This window comes from Lissotriton vulgaris, chromosome 2_1, assembly GCF_964263255.1.
Source record: "Lissotriton vulgaris chromosome 2_1, aLisVul1.2, whole genome shotgun sequence".
Lineage (NCBI taxonomy): Eukaryota > Metazoa > Chordata > Amphibia > Caudata > Salamandridae > Lissotriton > Lissotriton vulgaris.
Genome location: NC_141687.1, coordinates 735,540,108 through 735,565,312, shown reverse-complemented (window position 1 = coordinate 735,565,312; position 25,205 = coordinate 735,540,108). Strand labels below are relative to the sequence as shown.

Here is a 25,205-nt window from a genome sequence, read left to right as displayed (position 1 = left end):
TCGGTCTTATTTTATGTATTATAATTTACCTTATTTTTCTAAGAAAGTGTGGGATTTTTCTTGTGTTGTGTTTCTACTTTATTACTATTTGAAGTGCTATAAAAATACCTTACACATTGCTGTTCAGTTAAGCTGGGCTGCTGTATGTCAAGCTACAAGAGCACTGAGCAGAGGTTAGTTTGGAGTTTTTTTTGCCTCACCCTGACAGAGATTGCAGTGCTACTTGAGTAAAGGTTCCACCTTCCTCAAACAGTAACACAATTTGTCACAGTGCCCTTAAGTTTATCAAATGACACAAGACCAATACTAAGGAGACACCCCTGCAGTGCGAGTCCTGGTTAACCCCAGGTCTGAGGGCTGTGAGGATTCAGGGACTGAGAGCTCATCTGCATATCTGAAATAGGAGCTGTAATGTCCAATAATCTCATTAGGTAATTCGCAGAATCATCCACAAAATGTCTACTGCACAAAACACAATTTTGCTATTATCTACAGTTCTGCCATGCGCTGGCACAACATAATCCCCTCCTAAAAATTGCACTGGATTTTAACCCCCTGAATCCAAGGTCACCATGGAGTGCCTATATGAAAAAGGCACCTCCTACATTAACTGTTCTTTAGTAGTCTTTGCACCCAATTTCATCATAGGTCTCGAGGTCCAATGGCACCAAAACGTTGGCCCAGCGACAGATAAAGAGTGGCAAGAAGCCGCTGCCAGATGCCTAGCCATGTCGACCAGGCTCCACTTAATTAAATTCAAATACTTTCATTGTGTATAGTATGACCCAAATAAACGGTGGTACATGGGACATAATCCAGACAATCATTGTCGGGAAACTCTATCGAAGGTGCAAACTTCTTCAACATGATCTGGAGCTGCCCCTGCATTGCCCTCTACTAGACCAAGACACACGACACAGTGGGTAGGATAACAAGATATTTACAAACTCTAAACCCCAAACATGCAATACTGGATACTTAGAAAGTCAGGGTTGACCGATTGGGCATCCGATACCTAATAGCCATCACCATCTGCCTACTGGTGGACAAACGAGACAAGGCAAGGCATTGGATCACACTGATCCCTCCAACAGTTACAGAATGGACAAAGTGATTGGACACATGTGCAGCAGCGGAGAAATCAGTGTATGCCCAACCTCGCCAACTCCGAACACCTCCACTTCCAGATCCACATCGACCCCAAGACCACACTCAGAGGCACCCTCCTCTACAGACCACCAGGACCCCGCGCAAAATTCAGTGAAGACATCACGGACTTCATCGCCCCACACGCGCTCCCCTCCAAAGACTACATCCTTCTGGGAGACCTCAACTTTCACCTTGAAAAGATCAACGACCGCAACACCAGCACCCTCTTGGACAACCTCGCCAACCTCGGACTTAAACAACTAGTCACTTCCCCCACCCACATCGCAGGTCACACACTCGACCCCATCTTCACCTCCAGCAATCATGTCTCTTTCAGCCACACTACGGATCTCCTCTGGACTGACCACAGCTGCGTTCACTTCACCTACAACAAACCTAAACCCAACATCCACCTCCAACCTACCCTGCAAAGAAACTGGAACAAAATCACCACGGACCAAATCTCCGCATCGCTCCTTCGAAACTCCCCAGCCCTCTCTTCTAACGCTAACGAAGCCGCCGCCAACCTCACCCTATGGTTATCCAACACCGCCGACTCCTTAGCTCCACTGAAAAAACGTCAAAGTAAACCTGGCAGCAAGAAGGCCTCATGGTTCAACGATGATCTGAAGAAGTCCAAGAAACTCTGCCGTTCCCTTGAAAAGGCCTGGAAAAAAGACCCAACCACCAGCACCAAGGACGCCTTCAAAAGCGCCACCCGCACTCACCACCAACTGATCCGAAAAGCCAAGAAAACAGCATTCAAGGATCGACTTGACAACAACGCCCACAACAGCAAGGAACTTTTCAACATCGTCAAGGAATTTTCCAATCCCTCGGCCAACTCCAACGACATCACCCCCTCTCAAACCCTCTGCGACTCCCTAGCCTCTTTTTTCCACAACAAGATTGCAGACATCCACAACAGCTTTGACAACCAACCCGGAAACCAACCCACCCTACCATCTGCTGACCATCTTCCCCCCGTGAACACCCTTAACGCCTGGAACCCTATCTCCACTGAGGACACCATCCGCCTGATGAATTCCATCCACTCAGGATCCCCCACAGACCCATGCCCTCACCACATCTTCAACAAAGCAGACTCCGTCATAGCACCGCACCTTCGAGACGTCATCAACTGCTCCTTCAACTCCGCTACCTTCCCAGAAGACTGGAAACACGCTGAACTCACCGCCCTTCTGAAAAAACCAACAGCGGACCCCACCGAACTCAAAAATTACCGCCCCATCTCGCTTCTTCCATTCCCGGCCAAAGTCATCGAGAAAGCCGTCAACAACCAGCTCGCCTCCTTCCTCGAAGCCAACAAATCCCTCGACCCCTCACAATCTGGCTTCCGAGCAAAACACAGCACTGAGACTGCCCTCATCGCAGCAACAGACGACATTCGAACTCTACTGGACAATGGAGACACAGTCGCCCTCATCCTCCTCGACCTCTCTGCAGCATTCGATACAGTCTGCCACAGCACCCTTCTACAACGCCTCAATAACATCGGAATTCAAGGAAAAGCACTTGAATGGATCACCTCGTTCCTCACCGGAAGAACCCAGAGAGTCCGCCTTCCTCCACTCAAGTCCGAGGCCTCTGAAGTCATCTGCGGCGTACCTCAAGGATCCTCACTCAGTCCCACCCTATTCAACGTATACATGAGCCCCCTCGCGGCCATCGCACGCCAACACAACCTCAACATCATCTCTTACGCGGATGACACTCAACTGATCCTTTCTCTCACCAATGACCCCAGCACCGCCAAAACTAACCTACACGAAGGAATGAAAGAAGTTGCCGAATGGATGAAACAAAGCCGTCTGAAACTGAACTCAGACAAAACAGAAGTCCTCATCTTAGGTACATCCCCCTCTGCTTGGGACGACTCCTGGTGGCCGGAAGCCCTCGGAAAAGCACCCATCCCGACAGACCACGCACGGAACCTTGGCGTCATCCTCAACAAGTCAGCGCCGTATCCTCTTCCTGCTTCAACATTCTTCGCATGCTCAGAAAAACATTTCGCTGGATCCCCACCGAAACAAGGAAAACAGTCACCCACGCTCTGGTCACGAGCCGACTGGACTACGGAAACACCCTCTACGCAGGTACCACCGCTAAACTCCAAAAGAAACTCCAATGAATCCAAAACGCCTCAGCCAGGCTCATATTAGACATCCCACGCAACGAACACATCTCTGGTCACCTTAAAGACCTCCACTGGCTACCCGTCAATAAGAGAATCACTTTCCGACTGCTTACCCACGCACACAAATCACTCTACGACATCGGACCAGATTGCCTCAACTCTCGACTGTCCTCCTACACCCCCTCCCGCCAACTACGTTCTTCCAGCCAAGCCCTCGCCACTGTACCTCGCATCAACAAGACCACCATGGGAGGCAGATCCTTTTCATATCTGGCTGCTAAAACATGGAACTCACTCCCCGCTTACCTTCGCCTCACCCAGAACCACCTAGCGTTCAGAAAGCAGCTTAAAACGTGGATATTTGACAAATAATCCTCCTCCCCTTCCTAAGCGCCTTGAAACCCTCTGGGTATGTAGTGCGCTATACAAATTTTTTGACTTGACTTGACTTGACTTGACATGAACATACCATATGAAATTGGTACAAATGGTAGGACTCCATAGACTAAAAACGTGCAGGTTTGGCTGTTGACTGTGCTGTGGTGTGGTGTGATTACCTATATGTGGAAGCTTTATACAACTGATTGTACTATTAAAAAAACAAATTAAAATATATTTTTTTAAGAATGCCGCCCAAGGTCTTAGTACCAACTTGACCGAGAAAAAGGTGGTGTATGGTAGTTGAACTTAAAGTGCCTGCAGTTCACTCAGGCAACAATCTGTCACAATACATTCAGGAAGGCAGTCGTCAAAGCAAGGAGACGCAGTAGGCTTGAAGGGTATCTACATGAGAAACATAAGGATCAAGCAACGGTTCCACTGTTGCATCTCAAAGAGCTTGGGAGGGAACATGTGTGTCAAACCTTTAAAATATCTCATCACAACAGTTGTTTTAAACAAGAACAGTTGGTTGGTAAACGTTGAAAGGGTGAAAGAGACAACAAATAATCTTTAATAGTGTCCACTGCAAGGGTTTATTGGGTCAAGGATAAAACAAAAGGACGTCTTAAAGATTTGCTTGTATGGGATTAGAAGTAAGATTCCACACCAGGCCACAAATTTGTCCTAGTACCCAGCATAAATGGATTTGGTGGAATGGAACCAGGCAGCAAGGATGATATCCAAAGAGGTTAGGCGTGAGATCAAACACAGTAAGTTGCTACTGCTCAAACTCCACAAATGTAGGTGCTGTTTGCACAGGTTTGTTTGGAGGGCCCTAGCCTCTTGTGGGGATAGAAGATCCTGGCGAAGTGCTAGCCAAATGGTCATGTCCAGGATTTCTGGGTAGCACACTTTCCTGACCCACTCTGGATCCACTAAGATGAATTGAGCCCTGGGGTTCTTGATCTTGTCAAGAATTTGAGGCAGTAGTGGGAAGCATACAGGAGTCCTGTATTCTATTCCAGTTGGAATGCATCTCCTAACAAATGTCCTTGTGGAAACTCAAAGCGCAATACTTACAATACTGCGCTTTCTCAGCAGTGGTGAAAAGTTCTAGCTAGGGTTGTTACCGCTGCTGGAAGATGCCCTGCATGGCCTTGGGGTATAGATGCCCTTCATGATCTGCAAGGTGCTGATTGCTCAGCTCATCTGCTTTGGGTTACAAGGATCTTTCCAGGTGATTTGGGATCAGAGAAATGCCTTGGTGCTCCAACCAACCCCAGAAGCACAGAAACTCACAGAGGACTCTGAATGCCACTATGCCCTCCTCGTTGCAATACCTCACTATAGTGGTGTTTCCTTAAAAACCTGTGTAAGCCTCCCTTTGATGGATGGTAGAAAGATCATCAGAGCCAAACGAAGGCAATTAGCTCCAACTGTCTGAGTCCAGAGTCCCCTGATCTCTTCCTCCCCCAGGTGAATTCTCCAGCCCAGCAGGGATGCATCCATCTGTTCTGGGTGGAGCTATAAGAGGAGTCTGCCACTGGACCAACTGTGTTCGAGCAGTCACTACTGTATATCCTTAGAGATTTTGAAGACATCTGTTAGGTCTTCTTGACACTGGGCCCATTGGAAATTCAGTGTGCATTGCAGAGCCTGCATGTGTCATCTGGTGTAGCTGACATAAGAGTGTAAGACACAAAGAGGCCTTGGAGCTGCTCTCACCTCCAGAAAGTCCTGGACCCATTGTAGCGGAGGTAAGGCCCTGAACGTCACTGTGTCTGGGATAGTTTCAATGAATGAAAACCTCTATGAACGGGTCAGGTGCAACCTCGGCTCATCATTGACAATGAACCCCAATGATTTGAGGAGGCTTGCTGTAGTCTGTAGGTGGTCTTCGACTGACTGTGGTGGGCCACTTTCAACAGCCAGTCATCGAGGTAGGGGAAGACTGGTATTCTCAAACCTCAGAAGGTGGCCAGCAACCACAGCCATCACTTTTCTGAATATCTGAGGGGTGCTGGTGATGCCAAAAGCCTGTACAGCAAACTGAAAATTCTCCTAGCCTACCTTGAACTACAGATAATCTCTGTGGGATAGCTGGATGGGTATATGAAAATACAAGTATCAAGGAAACCCAAAAGGTGTCTGGGTCCGGGGCAGACTGGATCTGAGCCAGCGCAAGAATTTTGAAGTCCTTCCACAGGAAGGCAATCCGAAACGGAATGTCCAAAATAGACCTGAGAACTCCCATAATCTTTCTTCAGAACAAGGAAATAGTGAAAGTAACAACCCTTTCCTCATTCCGACTCCGGAACCCTCTCAACAGCCCCCATGAGAAACAACGCTCATTCCTATTCCAGTAGAATTAATGGGCACTCACCCGAAGTTCACTCTGAAATTAGGGGGAATATTTGTTGGGGCAAAAAGAAAAGGCAGGGCATAGCCATGTTGAACTATTTGTAAGACCAATTTGTCTGACGTGATGGACCATCACCCAGAACTCAAAGAAAAAACCTGGACTGAAGCAGCACATCTGCATGAAACAGTGCTTGATTTGAGCCTGTACTTTCCAGTATGGAGCACCGGCACTTAATTGGTTTCCAGTGCTCGGCACCGGCACCTAATTGTCAACCCTACACTTAGGGCAGTCTGCCACAAGGTGGCGCTCCTCATGTAATTTAGAGATGAGCAGCATAACAGTTGTTTAAGAAAACAATATACATTTTACATTTTAAAAATTGCTAATACCAGTCTCCCCAGCCATTCCTTAAACTTTGGGGACCTGGAATAATCTGAACTGTTGCATTTACATGCGAAAGAGATGGTTAGTACTTGTTTTGGCAGCAATGACAAAAGTGATTGGGTGTTGCAAGCTGTAGTGGTCTCCTGGTCAGAGCAGTGGCACTTAATATTTTACAAATTATGCACTGGCATGTACCTGAGAAACCTGCCAGCTATGCAACTCTGTGGGGCAGAGGATCAACATGTAGGATGAGCCAAATTCCCTCACTCTGTAGTGCTTCTAAAAGCTGTTTTTAGGGTGATCGAACATGCATGCCAACATTTTGTACCTGGTAAGAGGGATTTTGGGAAAAAATCAGGGATGTCGATTTTTTCATTGACTTACATTGAAAATGAGTTGATTTTAGTCTGGAAACACATAAAATAAAGCCAATGGAGCTTAAAACGTCTGGAGTCAGGTCTGCTGGCATGTATGATCAAATAAGGTCTGGCAACAGCTGAAAATGTTTCACATAAACGAACTGAAAGCATGGTAATCATGACATAGTATTCAATTCGGGTAGAATCGCTGCCAATCGGTTGCATGCCCCTATGTCTAGAGAGATTGTGGTCTCACGGCAAGGGCTGCCAACCTTGGATTTAGGGGAACCAGGTTCAAGCCTCAGCGTCGGCTCAACATACTGTGATTCTGGGCACATTTTAATCTCCCGGTGCCTACCGGAAATGAAAGTAAGGTAACTGGTACTCATGTACAGCGCTCCAATACCTTCGAGTTCGCGCTATATATATCTGGAAAAAAAACTGGTTTTGGAGAGTTGATTATGCGAATGTTGGAGACAGATTCCTTCTCTTTTGTCTCAAATATGACAAGTACAGATAATGGAATTAACGGAAATCATAAGGATGCTGGTCTGAAAAAAATAGTAGAATGTTGAGGTCAAAGATGACGTCTCGGAAAGCGCTAATTTCCTCAGTTCAAGATACAACAAAATACACCAGATACTCGCCGCTTGCTCACTACCACCAGCAGTCTTCGACTGGCGCGTGCGCACTAAGAACCCTGCTTGTGCTGTCGCTTTCGTTTGACGTCTCCCGGGCCGCAGCACATTGACACCGGTGTGTCGGTGGTTGCAGCGGCACAATGTGGTCCTCTGGGTCCCTGTGCTGGACAACTGCAGGTCTGGCAGGCTTCCTTTTGGCCACGCTCATGGTCCGGCAACTGCTGAAGCAGCGGCGGCCGAAGGGCTTCCCTCCGGGGCCCACCGGACTGCCGCTAATCGGCAACATCCTGGCCCTGGCCACCAACCCGCACGTCTACATGAAGCAGCAAAGTAAGATCCATGGCCAGGTATTTGCTCCAGCATTTCGTACAGCGGCTGGGGGTGGGCACAGAGGAAGAACACGTGGGTAACGTGTGAAACTCTGCTAAAAGGCAGAGTGACACGGGCGTCGCACATTTAGCTAAGAATCCTGACACATTACAGTAGCATAATGATATCACCTGAGTGGGCATGGCAGCAAAAAACGGGGCAGTAGGGGTGGAGGTGTGAGTTGATGCGTTTCCCAATGTCTGGATTTGTCGCATATTCCTTTTGGCTTTAGTGCGGTACCGCATTTGGCCAGCACCCTAGGGTGAACAGCTTTTTAGACTAAAAAAAAAAAGACCGGTACACCACCGACGTAGAAACAGGACTACATGTTTGCACTCTCATTGTCTTTGAGGAACTACAATAAGCATTAGTCAAAATATATATATATATATATATATATATATATATATATATATATATATATTACACACACTGTTGCATCTCTTTTAAAGATCCGCCCGTGCTGTGTTCCAAGGGCAGGCTTGTGATCCCTGCCTTGAGTAATGAATGATCTTCGTAAACGCTGATTCCCACCTCCTTAACGCCTGCTGTGTGAGTGACATGACATCAGTCAGCATAGCAGGAGACTCTACCAAGTTTTTGTCTCGTCTGTGATGAGAAAATCGTTGTAAACGCAAGTCCGACCCTCGCTAAAAAAAAAACGGGACATGTACTTAATTTTCCAAAATGTCTCACGACGCCTGGACAGTCCTTGCAAAACTGGGACTATCTGGGACGTCTTGTCACCTTACCACCGCCCCAGTTCTAAAAATAGTTCCAACAGTATTGTGGAAATGATGTGTATGCAACCGAAACAGCGTCACAGTCGTACGCACTTGTACAGATCTGACAAGTTCATGATGTGTAAGAGCTTTCCAACATTACAGCCAGCTCGGGTTTGTTCTGGAACAAGTTTCAGCAGCCTGAAAGAACATACTGCGACTGAGGTGCAACAAAGTTGCTTAACATTTAGATAGTTTGTCATCACTTTTACACGTTATGTTGACATAGTATCGGGCCTGACTAGCACAGCTGCATTGATTTATTAATAATACTGGGATACTTTGTACCTTTTTTAGTTTTTATAAATGCCAGCTAGATGCCAGATGCAATAAACAATGCGATCTGACCTCCACTTTTGTTTATCTTTATGGTTAGTGGTTGGGGATGTTAGCAAATACCGCCCACCGCAGAGAAGCATTAAACCGAATTTATTTCCCATTTTCTGCATTTGGAATTACTGACAGCACTAGCGCTTGCACCGATGCTGGTTGACATCCATAAAGGGAGCCAACACTGTTCCCAGCAAGTAGTTTACTTGTGTGGAAAACTATTTAATTGTTTCATTAAAGAAATCTGTCAAATGTTATTTATTGTGAAAACGGCGATTCCTTCATAGATGTGCAACTAACATAATACATCGAAAGACCGATACCACGTTAAAAAACAAGTGCACACAAAGTGAAAGGAGAACAAAATGATTAGAGCTCGTATCATCGTAGTGATTATCAGTGATGTGCAGTTGAATCGTTCCATTTGTATTCATAGAATTTTCTGAGCAGTAAGTTTCAATAACGCATGCATTTCTCCACAACAAACTCGTCAGAGCAGCAACAATGTTGAAGTATTTTGCTGTGGCAAGAGTGAGAGCTAGTACCACACGTGGTTTATTTAGTGGGTAAATCATCATCATCCATGCCTGCTACAGTGGTGTGTAGTAGGTTCAGAGACTCTAGTGGGACAGACAGGTTCAAAGCGATGCATTAACCTGATTAGGCCCTGCGGACAAGATGGTGTGTGATGGGTGACGCCCTGATGGCCCAATTCAGAACATATTTGTTTTCTTAATTTCAAGACTTGCCTGGTGTCGCCACCAACATTCACTTGCAGCCTCCAATTGCTTCAAAACGCACCTGAAGAACTGTTTATTTTGGATTTGGAAGTGCCCACGAGTGTGGTAACCATGTAACCTTTAGACCATTGCACAACAGGTTGTTGTAGTTCAGTGTTGTAAAAAGATATATTTTACAGATTTGTGGAGAGGTATTGCCCTCATTAATCCGTTCACTCTGTACACTTACACGCTGTACTGTGTTTACTTTAGTTCTTTGTTATGCAGATTAGAAATACCAAACCACCACATTTCGCAGTATATGCAACAATTCTGGGTATTAGCAGAATGCCCTTCACCCTCGTCCTCCACACACAAACAAGTGAGACTCCTGACTACCAGGCGCCTACCTTATTTATGCACCAGTATCTGAAATGTAAGAATCTCTTCTTCTCATATGCATGTTCTAAATATCTCGAATCTCCGATCTCTTTCCGAATGTGTGTATGTGGCCTTTCTATAGTGCTAACCTAGCCAAAAGTGAGCAGAGCCCTTTTAAGGGAACACTGCTACAAAACCAGTGGGTACCTCCTCGTGGAGGTTGCATACCACTAATAAAGAACCCTTTGATGATGCACCCACGCCACGTTAATTGGTGGAGAGCCAACATTTACCACCTCATCGCTAACGTGCGTGTATGAGGGTTTTTTAAGAAGGCCGTACGGAATAGAAAACCCTGGTGCTGTAGTCCACAAGTGATCAATTCTCCTATTGTTTTTTTGATATATAAGTGGAAGTTGAATGGATCAATACTTCTACCTCCCTCACCCTGATTGAAGAAAAGGAAGAGAAAAAAAAGGGTCAAAAACGACCATAAAATCACCAAGTGATGGGAAAGGTAGCTGGTTTGTGGACGGGTAATGCATTTTTATGTAGAATTCTTTAAAGAAGTACATTTTCAACTCTTTTCTAAATTGGAACAGCATTGGAGCGGCTGTGATGGATACAGGGATCTTTTTCCATATCCTGCATGCATAGATGATAAAGCCTGCTGCCTGTTTTTTTTTCTTCATTTTTACACTTCCTAACAGTCTGATGGTGCCCTGCCTGCGGGTGTGCTGGGAACCACCGGGGATAATAAGCGTTTCTGCATGATAAGTCGAGGTGCTGGTAGTGATGGCTTTGTAAATGATGCATCTGGTATTGAACATGGTGAGGGTCTGCTAGGGGAGCCAATGGAGTTCCATCAACCTGGGGTTGGTGTGATCATATATCTTCAAGCACTGTATGAGACCTCCTGCATCATGTGGGGATTCATTTAATAGGTGTTACTGCAGAGTCTTGGAGGCTATGTAGCATTTTATTGCCTGCCACCATGGAGATATGGGATTATGAGGGTTTGAGTAGCAGCTCTGAAGTCACTTTCTGGGGAAAAAAGTGTGTATTTCTAAAATCATATCATGGCACAAAAATAAATGTGTATTGTCTAGCTGTGCAAAGCAAAGCGGCCTACAATGTGACGTAGGCTAAAATAAGGGCAAACCAAAGTAGGCATTAAAAGGAACTTACTAAAAAACTGTTAACCTTTCTTTAAGAGAGAGAGAACTGGTACCATGCCATCTTTGGTTGAGTCCACGGTGAATCCAAGTGACTTGGAATCAGGTGGAAGTTGGGTTCAAAGTCATCAATATAGATGCTGGACTTCCAGGTCTGGATGATAAAGTTGCAGCGTTTGAGACAGTGCATGTCTGAAGCAAAGGAGACTTTCAATCAGAGTTGTGTATAATCACGATATTGGTAAATTTTGTTATCTGTGAGTAGAACACTAGGCAGCTCCATGTAGAGGTTGTAGATAAGTGGTTCTTAACCTTTGACTTCTGCGCCCCCCACTTAATCATTACTGGAAGTCAAGAACCCCACCTTAAGCAATTTAGATAATTTGAACCTCAAAACAATACACAAAAATATAGAAACAAGCATTTATCAAACAAATACACAAATTATGAAATACTCTATTTAATTCAGAAACAAAATAATAATAATTCATTCGGAAGGCTGGGGTTTTTGTAAATGTCAATTTCACATTCCTTCACTTCTATGAAATGTTTTTACATTTAGAATTGTACTCTTTGCTTAATTTATATACACTTTATTAATCTGTTAATATTATTTAATTTCCTAAGCAGTCGCAGACCCACTGAGTATGCGTTGCAGCCCCCCACCGTGCACAGGCTAAGAACTGCTGTTGTAGATGACAGGGGGCAGTATGGAACCTTTCATGACTCCCCAGATGATGGGGATCTTTTGGGTCCTGGAGGTGCCCATGTGAAAAAAGTGGTGTCAGTCGGAAAGGTGGTTGTATAATCAATGAAAGAATGAAGGGAGCTTATGAGGGTGGGATGATTAACTGTGTCAAAAGCAGCTGAGAGGTCCTGCCGTATCAGGGCTCATCTTCATCTGTAGTCAGGAGGGCATCTTCTACGATGTGTAAGATAGCAGGTTCAGTGCTGCAGTATGATCTGAAGCCAGACTTGTAGTCATGCTGGAGATGTGTTTTTCTTTTTTAAAAACCTTTATTGATGACAAGAGTAATAGGTCAGGAGATGGCTAGCTTTAAAGTGATCTTGGAGCTGAACCTAGACTGCCTTTTTAATAATCTGGCAGATGAATGGTATGTGAGTGATAAACCAACAGTTAGTGAAGTCACTAGGGTTTAATGTAGGTAACTGTAGGATTGGGAGGATTTGGCCTAGTTGAGAGCTTCTGGCAGAATGCCTTGAGTGAGGGAGGCATTGACAATGGTGAGTAGGAGTTGAAAGAGCGTCCCTGTGGAGAGCTTCCATGAAAGGCAAGGGTAGAATGACATCTTCTTAAGAAGTAACTTTGAGGGAGTGTAGTATGTCAGCGAGGTATGTGATAGATAGGGCTTTGATGGCTGACCATTGCAGGATGCTACGGGAAAGGGTAGGCATAAAATATGAAGCAGGCTTGGTGTTGTTATTATTGCTATTATTTTGTCTTTGAAAAATAGGTCAATGGCTTTGCAGGTTTCTTTTGAGTGAGGAATGGGTGGGCCTAGCAGGAGATTGATGCTGTGCTTGATTGTTTTAAAAAGTGTTCTGCTTCTGTTAGCTTTATTGACAGTGTTGGTATAGTACTTTGTAAGGAAATGCCTCATTTTGCATGATCACCCCCACACTTTGGTCTGATGCTGCTGGTTTTTCGACTCTGAGAGTGCACTAAGACCTTCTAACCAGACCTCAGTACCAGTGTTCAAACCCCTTTCAAAATGTACAGTGAATTGGCTACCCCAACTGACATAAGTTGACTTACTTATAAGTCCCTAGTACATGGTACCATGGGTACCCAGGGCCTGTAAGCTGTAATGTCCACCCAGGGCTGCAGCACTGATTGTCCACCCTGGGTGGACAAAATACAGAATGGCTCCCAGCCTGCCACTGCAGCCTCGAAGAGCAGTTTTAAAACTGTTAGTTCAATTCACATCCCCTAGGCGCTCCATTCTGGTGCTTTTAAACATCTGTGAGATCTTCGGTCGGGTGTCTGGTTACACCATCAACTGGTCCAAATCGATTCTATTTATTTTGCACGGTTCTCTGCCATTGCTCCCTGAGGATTTTCCGCTGCAGGTTGCAGAGGATACCTTTAAGTACCTAGGCATTTATGTAACACCCAAGCCTGAGGAGTTTTTTCGGTGGAAGCTTGGGCCCTCCATGGAGCGATTCCGACGAGACACCCCTATCTGGTGCAGCTTACCGCTGACACTGTTAGGAAAGGCAGCGCTGTTTAAAATGATGGCGCTTCCACGATTTTTGTATGTTTTGGAGAATACTCCGTTTGCTGTGCCACCGAACTACTTCAGAACGATAGCAGTGGAAGTCTCCAGTCTATTATGGGGAAATAAGCCGGCACGCATTGCACAGGATAAATTGGTGAGGAGCTGGTATGACGGGGAAATAGCACTTCCAAATATACAGTTGTACTATTGGGCAGCTCAATTGAAAGTGGTGAATAGCTGGATACATGCCCCCCCAGACGGACCCGGTGTTCCGGGTGGATAGACAAGGATTGGGGGAGGAGGGGATCATGTCAGTGCTTTATAATACACGTAAATCCAAACTGTCGTTGGGGCCAACTGCGCACACAGTGAGCATATGGTATGCAGCACATACCAAACTGGGGTGGAGGGGGGTTATTACACAAATTACACCACTTTGGGATTCGCAGCGGCTGGAGCAACTCAGAAAGAGTAAAGGATTTAGAAAATGGGATGCAAAAGGTATATTGGTGGTAGGTGATCTCTGGAAAAAGGGCGCAATGGTCTCCTTTGAACACTTACGGGCACAATACGAGCTGGCATCCTCAGAAAGTTTCAGATATATACAGATCAACCATGCACTACAGGCAGTTTTATCCCCAGGCACCAGCTTACCAGAAGCTACTCCTCTGGAAGATAGATTGTTGACAGTATATGCAGAAAAAGGCCACATCCCTCACCAACTCTAAGCTGGTTAACAATTTGCCTGAGCCTATGGAATCACTTAGGCGAAAGTGGTCCATGGATTTGGGAGACTTCAAAGACTCAGATTGGCAGGGGGCACTTTCTTCCCCTTGTGAGGTATGGATACAGTCACGGTTAAGGTTGATACAACAAAAAATACTCCACCCCACATATTATACCAGAATGACCCTCTACAAAATAGGGACGACTTCACACCAATTTTGCCTACGAGATTGTGGGGAGGAGGACACTTTCTATCATACTATATGTGAATGCTCGAAGGTTATGGCTTATTGGGTCAAGGTAATAAGTACGGTCTCGCAAACAGTGGGGGTGTCACTGCTTCCAGAGCCAAGGCGATGCTTACTGAATATGTGGGAGCTGAATGATTTGACTCATCCTGCGCAAGATTGGGTAACGTTGGGGCTGATGTTTGCTAAGCGAAATATCGCAAAGAGGTGGGGTTCAGGAGAATCACCTGCACTGCAAGAATGGTGCAAAGACATGGATAAAGCTATGGTAGCGGAAATGGCATTGTATGGACATCGGAGGTGCCCTCAGAAGTGGGGTAACGTTTGGGGTGACCTGAACAAATTTAGAGGATATATTTGTGAACCACCTAAAGAGCCTCCAGGCGTGGAGAATGAACAGTTGTTGGATTGAAGGGAGAGGGGGGAGGAATGTAATTGTAGCACTGTTCCTGGGACCGTTTTTTTTTTGCTGCCTCGGGTAAAAAAAACAATGTAAGTACTGTTACAGCTAAATGTGCCAATGATTACTGAACACACTGTACTGTATGTGATTTCATGATGCCCTACGTTTATAAGAAAAACATTAAAAAAAAAATGTTAGTTCAACTATGCCATTTAAACGAATGGCAAAACCCCATCTTCTGTGAACAGTATATATGTCTCCCCTAAGGAAGAGGTATTGAACCTTTGGGCAGGGGCTGTATATTAGATGGGCCATATACTTGAGGCCTCAAAAAATCATAAAAATGTTAATAGACCTGCAGGACGAGTGACTTAAATAATCTACTAGACCGTATTGTATGTATAAATGTATAGGCATTTATATAGCGCACTACTTACCCGGAGGGTCCCAAGGCGCTTCGACCGCTGCGAAACCCTTCCTGGCTTCCCTGAGAGATGGTCCCTTAATGGGTATCTCCAGGGTGAGACCAGGCATCCCCGGCGGTCTGGTGGGGCCGTTAGTGAAGACGAGGCAAGCTAATGCCCAGAGTTGCCGAGTGTGATCGCTGATCAGAGTGGGCACCGAGGCGAGAGAATTATCAAGTCCGCTGACCCTGGTCCAGAAACCTGCCGCGCCGGGAATCAAACCCTGGTCCCGGGCAGTCCTCTGCTCTCGGGTCTGGCGCCTCTAACCAATGCTCTTGACCCATAAGCTGGTTTCAAATTATGTGATCATAGGCAACTATTTTACTTCACTGAGACAACATTTTCTTCTTGATCACACATGGGAGCACCTTCAAATATGTGAGTTTAGCATGTCTGCTCTAAAAAATATTTTTGTTTGATTTAATAGACTCAATTTCTGTTTCATATATAATACAAATCTAGCCAGCTATAGGAAACCCATTGTTAGAACTGTCTATTTCTGGTTGGTTAAGGATTACGCCAAAGCCAGGCAGAAACCACCATTCTAGTCAGGGCAAGGGAGTCACACGCCAAGATAACCCCTGCTCACCCCCTTGGTAGCTTGGCACGAGCAGACCGGCTTATCCCGGAGGCAATGTGTAAAACATTTGGGCACGCACACAACAGCAACAACATCCTAGGCACACCACAAAAGGAACTCCACACAAGGTTATATAAAAATAACTTTTGTATTGTCAAAACACATCAGATAGTAATCACACAATATACATTGTGCCAACTGGCACGGGCAATATTCACAAGGGATTATTTACAGGACAGGGCCACATGGGCCACTGTCAGAATCAACACTTTTAGAACTAGAAATACTGTTAGAAATATCACTTTTGAACATATAACAATCAGAAGTTTCACACATGATGCATAGAACATTCAGAGGTGTAGGAAAGAAACATGATGTATAAACATACATTCAGGTGTAAGGAACAAGGCACATGACGCATCAAAACACATTCAGAGGTGCAGAACAGGAGAACACATGATGTATAAAAACATTCAGAGGTGTAGGTAAGACACATAATGCATAAAACACATTCAGAGGTGTCACAGGCATAATGGCATAGCACATTACGCATAACTCACATTTGGGCCTAACAGGTAAAAATACAGTAGGCAATCTCCTCACTAGTCTAAACACATTAGACTCTGCCTCCTAAGAATAAATCATAATTAGGGACGTAACTCACAGAGTGAAAACATCTCACTAACATAAACCTACATAGGTAAAATAACCTCATAATCACATTAACATCACATTGCGCAAAAATCACATTAGGCAATTACCATTATAAACATAGTAAAATCACATTGCGCAAAAATCACCTTAGGGCCTTGCACCCTACCCACATACCAGTCCCCTGGCCAACTGGCCATCTCAAGAAGTGAAATCCAAAGCCCTGTGTCCAGAATGTCGGGGCGCGCTGCCAATGCAGCGCCAGTCAGGGGTGCGCCACCGGCGCAAACCTAAATGTTGCAGCTGCCCACTACTTGCTGGGAACAGTAACAGGGCCTAAACGTTGCAGCTGGCACTAAGTGCTGCGCAGCTGTAGAAGGCCTGGCACCTCTGTGCCATCTCTGTCCCACACAGGGACTCTCTCTCCCTTGGTGCCCTAACGGTGCAGCTGCCCACTAATTGCTGGGCAGCTGGGAATCAATAAAACTGCGACAGGGCCCTCACTGACCCTAGAACAGAACTGCGCCGCAGGGGTTGGAGCCACACAGGCTCTGACACAACACCGGCCCATCGGTGGAGCCCTCAGGCCCTGAAAGGAAACATGCCCGCAGGCTCTACAAATCCCTTTGCCCCCAGGGGCATACTGGCTCTAAATGCACACATTCCCCAGGAGCCTCCCGGGGCTCTCTACCAATGTGCGACCTTGAGCCTCTCAGTCTCTACAACAAAGTGCCTCCAAATCGCGGGGGAGCGGCCCACTGCCAAACGGGGCCGCCCGAGACACCAACAGAAGCATAGGAGCAGCCCTCTGCAGAGCGGGGCTGCTCGGTACCAGGCACCAGCAGGGTACGCGACTTCGCATCTCCCACCCCAGCTGGCTTACACTCACCAGCTTCCTGGACGTGGGGTGCAGCGCATCTCCTCAATTCCAGCGTGGAGGGGCAGGCACCGTCAATGTGCCGCCTGCCCCCCTCCGCACCAGCACAATCTCTTCTTCCGCTGCCGAGCCTTCAGAGTGGAGCCGCCAGGCTCCAGGGCAACTTCTCCTCTGGGGCTCCCTTCCAGCTCACTGGGGCCCCGGCTGGCCATTCCTCGGCAAGCTGCTTCTTTCTCCGGCCGGCGGCGGTGGGCGGGACTCCCTGCCGGATTGCAGGCCCCGCCCCCGTCCTGGCAAAATACGTCTTACTTCCTGTTCCAGGCAGCCCATTGCAGCGCGGCCCCTCGAACGAGCCTCCAGGCTCCGGGGCACACTGCTGAGAACAGCGGGAGGATTCTCCTTCGCAAATCGGCCAGGACACGGCCCTACGCGGCGTGGGCAGCCGCAAAAGTGAAATAAGGCGCTCTCAAGCGCTAAAGGCAACACAGAGCGCTCCCAGCGCGGTGAAAACAGATAGAGCGCTCCCAGGCACTCAGGGGGGAAATACAGCGCTTCCAGGCGCTATAAAGACAAATTAAGCGCTCCCAAGCGCTAGCAGGCAAAAGAAGGTCTCTGTTAAAAATAAAGCGCTCCCCCAGCGCTACAAGCAAGGTCCAGCAGCAAAGTGAAGCAAAGGGGGACCCAGCAAAAGGTCTCCAGAGTCCAGGACATCAGCAGTCCATCAGGTATCCAGGGGCTGGGCAGGGCCCAGGGAGGCAAGCCTTCCCCTGGCCCCAAGCAGCAGCACGCCCCTGGCAGGATTCAAGTCAGAAACAAGAACATTTTGTAAGGGGACACAGCCCCTTTTTATACAGTAAAATCCTTTGTCTAGCAGGGTGCTGGCAATGTGAGAACCAGCTACAACTGGTTATAGGGAACTTCTTTCACTGGCCAGGCTAGGGACATGAGATGCACCACAGGGGGTGGAGCCAGCATTGTGGAGGGAAAACCCAGCCCTATTCAGGCCCAGGTGCACCCCTCCCCTAACATCAGCATGCTAATCACTCCATTCACCACTGGGGCAGACCCACCCAGACTCTTGGAGCCAGGCTAATCAGCCAGCTCCAGCCAATCACACGCCAGACACAAATTACACAAATATGCCACCTTCTAGAAGTGGCACTTCTACACTAGACACATTCATGCCGCATACATCATTGCGCAGCATTCAATCTCACGAGTTTGCACATACCAAACTCGACCCTGCACTCCCCACACATCAGAAACTACCATGGTCACACATATTCCCCATGCATTCCTATGGGAGGGCAGGTCACTCTCATAACACACACAGAGAGCTCACGCATTTTACACTGTACCACAGTGAAAAAGTGTGCAGAGACCTAAAATCACCAACACCAGGTTACAGAAACAGGCTAGGCAAAAGCAAAAAGTTTCTGGGTGAACCTGTCAAAAGGGGCCAGGTCCAACACCCATGCCTGCTGACTTGCCTCTTAGTTCATTAATCGCATTGTCCTCAGGGCGGGAACAGGAATGTTTCTCAAATCATGCTTAAAAACTACCACATTTAATAAATACATACCTGAAGCATGGAAAGATATCACACTTATTTGCAATCAACATATTTTCCATCGAAATGGCGATATTTCCCACTGACGTGGTTTTGCTGATAAAAATATATAGTTTATAATGTTTGGAAATTGAGTTTCTGGAAATATGTCATTTGCACATCACCAAGTAAAGTGTTCTGAATTGTTTGGCTCCTATTTAAATCTTTCTTTGCATCACACTTCTGAATTATAAACAAAACGTTCTTTCGTAATTCCGGACATATTTTGAAATACTAGTACTATTTATTTACAAGCTGTTTAAATGATGTGTGTTGCTAAAAAAAACTGACATCTTCCAGCCTTTTGTTTCACAATGATTGTCAGATAGCTCACTTGACAAAAACCTCTAACTGTAATATGAGAAAGAAAAGCAAACACCATTTTCCAGGATAAGAAACAATTAGTAAAAAGACAAACTGACATTACCTCTGTCCTTAAACAGACAGCAAATGTGTCATGATAAAAAAGATTTAAAAGCATCTTTATTGCTCATTCACCTTCTGAATGAACAGACACCTCTTCTTTCCAGTTTAAGTTCACAGGTGCTAAAAATAGCTTGACCTGATAAAATCTGACTCGCCTTTTTGAGTGGGCAAGCATACTTTTTAAGGCCTGTACGTTAATGTGTCCTAACAATTAAACTTTCAAATTGTCGTTTTTACTCGAAAAACTAGTAGTCCCGTTGGCTAGTACAGAGTTACAGGTTGAAATCTCAGTCCTGCTAACTTTTCTATGGGACTAATGAAATAAGTACTAAACTGTATCAATACAATTATGGCATTAAACCAGACTTAATGCCCAAGTCAAATGTAATACCTCTTTTAAGGAAAAGCCACTTTTAGAAAGTTGCCACTCTGTTGCTCAGTTTATCAGGTGGTCTTTTACAAATAGCCTTCTGCCCTCCTAGAAAGTCGAGTGAACGACTCCCAGATTAAAGAACCATAATGGCCTGTCACAGAAGATGGTGTTACCCCCCCCTTGCAGGAAGCCAAACAAGGTATTGGCCCCAAAGGTGAACTTCTAAGGGGAAGCCACCTTTGGTGAGCAAATGCTGATCACACTCGAGTAGGGCTGCCGCTTTGTTCAGGCATTCGGGCTGGTGGCAGGAACAGAGAGGGGAAACCAGTTGCCAAACTGTTTTTTCCATGGGGATGGAGCCCACAGGTAGCAAGACTTTTAGTGTGGGTTACTAACCAAGCTCCTAATATCCAATGATGGGTTCAGTCATTCTGAGAGTGGGCAGAATAGTGCACTCTGGGATTGTTAGATGCCAGACATAGCCGGAAGTCGTCATAAGGCAAGAGGGATCTTTGAAGCCGATTGACTAGCGACTGCATCATCTGCCCCAGGCAACTGTCTGGGCATAAATATGGTACCCTGAATCTCAGATCCTGTCTGGACTGGAGAGAGGACCGAAGAAAAACTACCCTGCTAGCCCCTGGACATGGCAAAACAGGTTGCACCAGCTGCTGGAGTGCACCCCTTGCTTATTGGGCTAGCAAAGTGAGGACTGTGCCTAGGATTCCTGGTTTGAGGGAAAGTAATTTCTGTGCCCCAGACTGAAGTAGTGACTCCACAGAGAAGTCGACAGACCATATGTTCCAACACTAGGGACATAAAAGCTGGAGTTTCCAGTCCTAGCCTGGTAGTAGCCACTAGCAAGAAACCGCTGCTGACCGCCAACTTGCAGCTAAGAAGAACTCCACTCCTAACTCAAAACTTGCACCAGTGTCTGTTGGACCTGGAAAAGTCACCAGAGTGTTGATTGGTCTCCAAAGACAGACACTATCCCTCACCAAAGGATATCTCTCGGCCTGCTGTGACCAGAGCTTGTTAGCCCAGCTGCTGCTGGATTTCTACTGGTTCAAAGAGGACTTTGGGTGACCCCGACTCCTGTGTCCAAAATCTCCCCACCGTACCCTTGGATTGAGGAATAACTCCTGGAAGTCCCCCTTCAAACGCACAGCATGCAGAGCATCTTTCAGAATCCTGCATTCCCAGCATCAAGTCACCCTTTTGAAATCTATAGCAATCTTCATGTAAAGTGCAGAACTGGACTTGAGACTGCTTTACTGATCCGGTAACTGTCCAAATACTCGTTACTGGCCCCCAACCTTCTCCCTGTCAGAATTGGCCACCCCAGAACGGGCTGAAGTACTTGAACACAACTATTTGGCTTGTTTGCACTTTAGACTAAAAAGCAGAGATGTACATTTTACTTACAAATCTATATCTCCCAAACCCTCTGTTTGATTTTTCTCACCTTAGTGTCTAAAAATTCATAAAAATATGATCTATTTAATTCCCTTCTGGACCAGAGTCACTGACACCATGTGTGTAGTAGTGGGTGACACGGTTCTGTTGGAGCCAAAGTGGCTGTTGTTAATGATTAAAGGGTACTCAGATTGGTCCAGATAAGTGGAGATCTGGCTCGCATTGGCAGCGGGGGTGGCGAAACGGAACATTTCCAGGTGGTGGGGGTCACAGGCATCTCTGCAATGGGAGGCGTGGAGGTGGGATCTTGATTGGTGCCAAAGGGCCGAAGAAACGATATACAGGAGTAGGGGATGCGCTAAGAAATGGAAGAAAGTCTGGGGGCCTTGGTTGAAATACAGGAGGGCAGAAGAGGAATCCTGATTGATTGAACCGTCAGAATATTATCTTTGAGATACTATAAGACTCTGAGATACTATAAGTCACTGATCCAGAGCTTTGACGTTCAGTCTTTAATCATCTCTTTTTGTGCTCTTCACATCAGTGGCAACATCTTTGTAGCATGAAATAGTAGAGGTATTATAATGTTTTAGGTACTTTAGACTTTTTTTTATTACTTTGGAATCTTTTGTCACGATTCTTTGTACACTTCCCACTTTCTGTGTAGACTCTGTAAAGAGGGGTTTAGTAAGCTGGTACATTAAGCTTTCCAAAAACCGTAGGCAAACAAGCTCACCTTCTCCTCTGTCCTGCAAGCTCCATTCCCTTTTACCTCTCTGCACCCTTGTTGGCTCTCTTGAATGTGCAGCATCTAGCTTTATTATGCTGAATGTAATCTTTCTTTCCAGATTTCCAGTTTATAGATTTCCCAGCTTGGCTGACCAATGGGCTTATTTTATCTAGTATGATCTTATGTCCTGTGTACAACAGGTTTTTAGAGTAGAGTCTTTCTTCATTAAAACTTTTATTTGCAAATGGTTTGCTATGCTCTTCCCCTTCTGATGTTACCCTTTACACTTGGTATTGATGTAGGTCCCAAGCATAATGTGTTTTTCTTCTTTGTAGTGTAAATTGCGGAAACTTTAAGCCAGGTAAATTATCAGTTATTCCCACTGGGTAGACATGGTTTGTCCTCACCTACAGCACAGACCCTCTTTTCACTTTCTGGCTTGGGAAGGCCAGGTGTTTTGGTTTTCCAGGGTCACATGGGTACCATTAACTTGGCCGGTAAGTGTTTGAGTATTGCTTGTGCTTTGCCTTCAGAATGTTTTCATTCTTCAGTAACATATCCTTTCTTTGCACTTTCTGCCACCTCCTGTTTGTGAATTCTCGCCTGGGCACTTATGGCCTGCAGATTTGTTATTGTCTCAGTAACTTCTAAGGACCACAACAATACTCAGGCCCATTGCGAGGAAATAGCTGAGTTTTTCCACCAGAAAATTGAAACGATCAACTCCTCTTTCCCCCTCCTTGTCACTCCACCCACAGATTTCGTCAACACAGGTAACCCACCAGTCCCTCCCCAGGATCTGAACAGCTTTCCTCCTTTAGAACGTACTAATTTGGAGAGACTTATGGGACAGGTCAAATCTGGATCACCCGCCGACCCTGCTCCCCCCAGTACCCTCACACAGATCACACCTTTGATCTCGCCTATTATTTTAGACCTGCTCAATTCCTCACTCCGTACTGGGATCGTCCCTTCCCTATGGAAAAGAGCAATGGTCAAAGCCCTTCTAAAAAAAACCAATCTCTACCCATCTAACCCCGTAAACTACCATCCCATCTCCCTCCTGCCATGGCTCAGTAAACTCCTCGAGAAGCATGTCAACTCCGTTCTCACCAACTTCTTAGAAGTCAATAACATCCTCGACTCTTCTCAGGCCGGCTTTAGGCCCCGTCACGGAACGGAGACGGCATTGATTGCAGTGACGGAGGAGGCACGAAGGATCCTGGACGATGGCGGTTCTACGGCCATCGGCCTACTCTACCTAAGTGCCGCATTCGACACTGTCAATCATAACATCCTACTCCATCGTCTCGGAGAAATAGGAGTGACCGGGACCGCCCTCAGTTGGATGAGTTCCTTTCTGACTGACAGATCCTTCAAGGTTTTTGAGAGAGACTTCTCCTCTGCCAGTAGACCACTTAATTGTGGAGTGCCTCAGGGCTCGTCCCTGAGTCCCACCCTTTTTAATGTCTACCTGAGCCCCCTAGCTGATGTCATCCGCCCATTTGGCGTAAAGATCGTCTCCTATGTGGACGACACGCAGCTAGTGGTATCTCTGGACCCCCCCTAAACTCTCAACGCAGCCTACACAAATGTCTGGAAGCAGTCGCCACCTGGATGTCCAGCTCTTGTCTGAGGCTTAATGGGGAAAAAACTGAGATAATGCTCCTGGGTAATAACATCGCCAAAACCATCGACCCCATCTGGCCCTCCTGCTTAGGCAACCCCCCGCAACCCAAGGAGCAAATCAAGAGCCTGGGCATCTGGCTTGACCACACTCTGTCCTTCAACCATCAGGCCACTAAGCTAGCTGCGACCTGTTTTGGCCTGATGAGACTGCTCCGCAAAATTCTCCCTTTGCTTCCATTCCACTCGAGACGAATCGTGGTTCAAGGACTGATCATCTCCCGCCTCGACTGTGGAAATGCCTTATATCTTGGAGCACCCCAATCCACAATCGACAGACTCCAGGTTATTCAAAATTGCGCAGCAAGAATTCTTCTGGATATCCCCCGCCGAACGTCAGTAAGAGCCAGACTGAGAGATCTTCACTGGCTCCCGGTGAGATCTAGAATCGAGTTTAAGAGCTTGTGCATTGCACACCGTTCTTACTGGGGAACAGGCCCCCCCATTAACTCTCCCCTTGTGAAAACCTACCAGCCCACTCGTTCTCTCAGATCTGCGACCTCCTACCTCGCCTCAGTACCACGCATCAGGAAGGCCAGATGTGGTGGTCGTTCGCTCTCCTACAACCTGGCCAAGATCTGGAACTCCCTCCCTCTCAATCTCAGATCCGAACCCAACCTCCTCACCTTCCGAAAAACTCTCAAAACCTGGTTATTCAGCAAAACCTCTGTTTAAAACCAAACCTAGCCTCCCTCTTCCTACCCCTCCGGATTAGCTCAAGTTCCCTACAGCGCTGGGACGCCCCTGGGTAGCCATCGCGCTCTACAAATCCTCATTCCATTCCATTCCATTCCATTCCAACTTGAAGACAAACCGATTTGTGCCAAACAAGAAACTGAGAATGTACATGGAGTGGGGACACCACAATGCACTTTGTAGGGGCTTGCCAGTCAGACAGTTGTTTGACTTTTCATTGGTGGATGGGAGATTGTGATGGTTGCATTTCCATTTCTGATGGGTCTACTTGACTGATTCCCAGATTGGGAGAAAGCGTACCAGAACTCAACAGTTGCCTAAATACTGCCAAGACCAATTGGAATGCATAAGTGACCGGACAGGCAGATTCACTGCAAACCTTTCCCTTCCAACAGAAACTATTCCTGGTGCACTGTTAGTATCACCTTTGGAGGCCCCAGGCGAAATGATGTAACAGTAGAAGGGAAGAAAAGGCACTCAGTGACTGGTGCAGGATGAAGGAGTGCATTCTCCATGGCTTATGTTCAGTTCAGTTCAACAAAGCTTTATTTCGATATGAAATATCTGAAAAAGCACATCACAATAAAAACACATTTCATTCAAAATACAATCAGGAAGAAAGATTATATTGACTATCAGTATTGCAAGAAAACAATAAAAACATATTAAACCAGAAACAGCATTGCTGAAAGCTTAAAAACCGGTAACTATACAAATTCATCATAGGGCTTTCTACCTTAGCAGCCAAGCCCAGCTTAAATATTTAGCCACCCCACAAGCTAACGTGGTGTTTACATCTGCTCGAAAAATTCTGAGTGCAGTCGAGTGATTCCTGGTCTCAAGCTGTCGGCAGACAGGTCTTAACCACTTCAATCTGGGTTTAATATAGG

At 46.2% G+C, this 25,205-nt stretch overlaps 1 protein-coding gene across 2 annotated transcripts in view; it reads left to right on the top strand.

Moving 5' to 3' along the window:
• Window positions 1–7,507: 7,507 nt before the first annotated feature.
• CYP2R1 (cytochrome P450 family 2 subfamily R member 1) overlaps window positions 7,508–25,205 on the top strand; it is a 123,738-nt gene continuing 106,040 nt past the window's right edge. Inside the window, exon 1 of one of the 2 annotated variants that reach the window (XM_086956023.1) lies at window positions 7,508–7,781. In XM_086956023.1, coding sequence (XP_086812149.1) covers window positions 7,575–7,781 — 207 coding nt within the window. In that variant the 5' untranslated portion in view covers window positions 7,508–7,574. The remainder of the gene's footprint in view (window positions 7,782–25,205) is intronic. The other variant, XM_086956024.1, reaches the window with a different exon arrangement.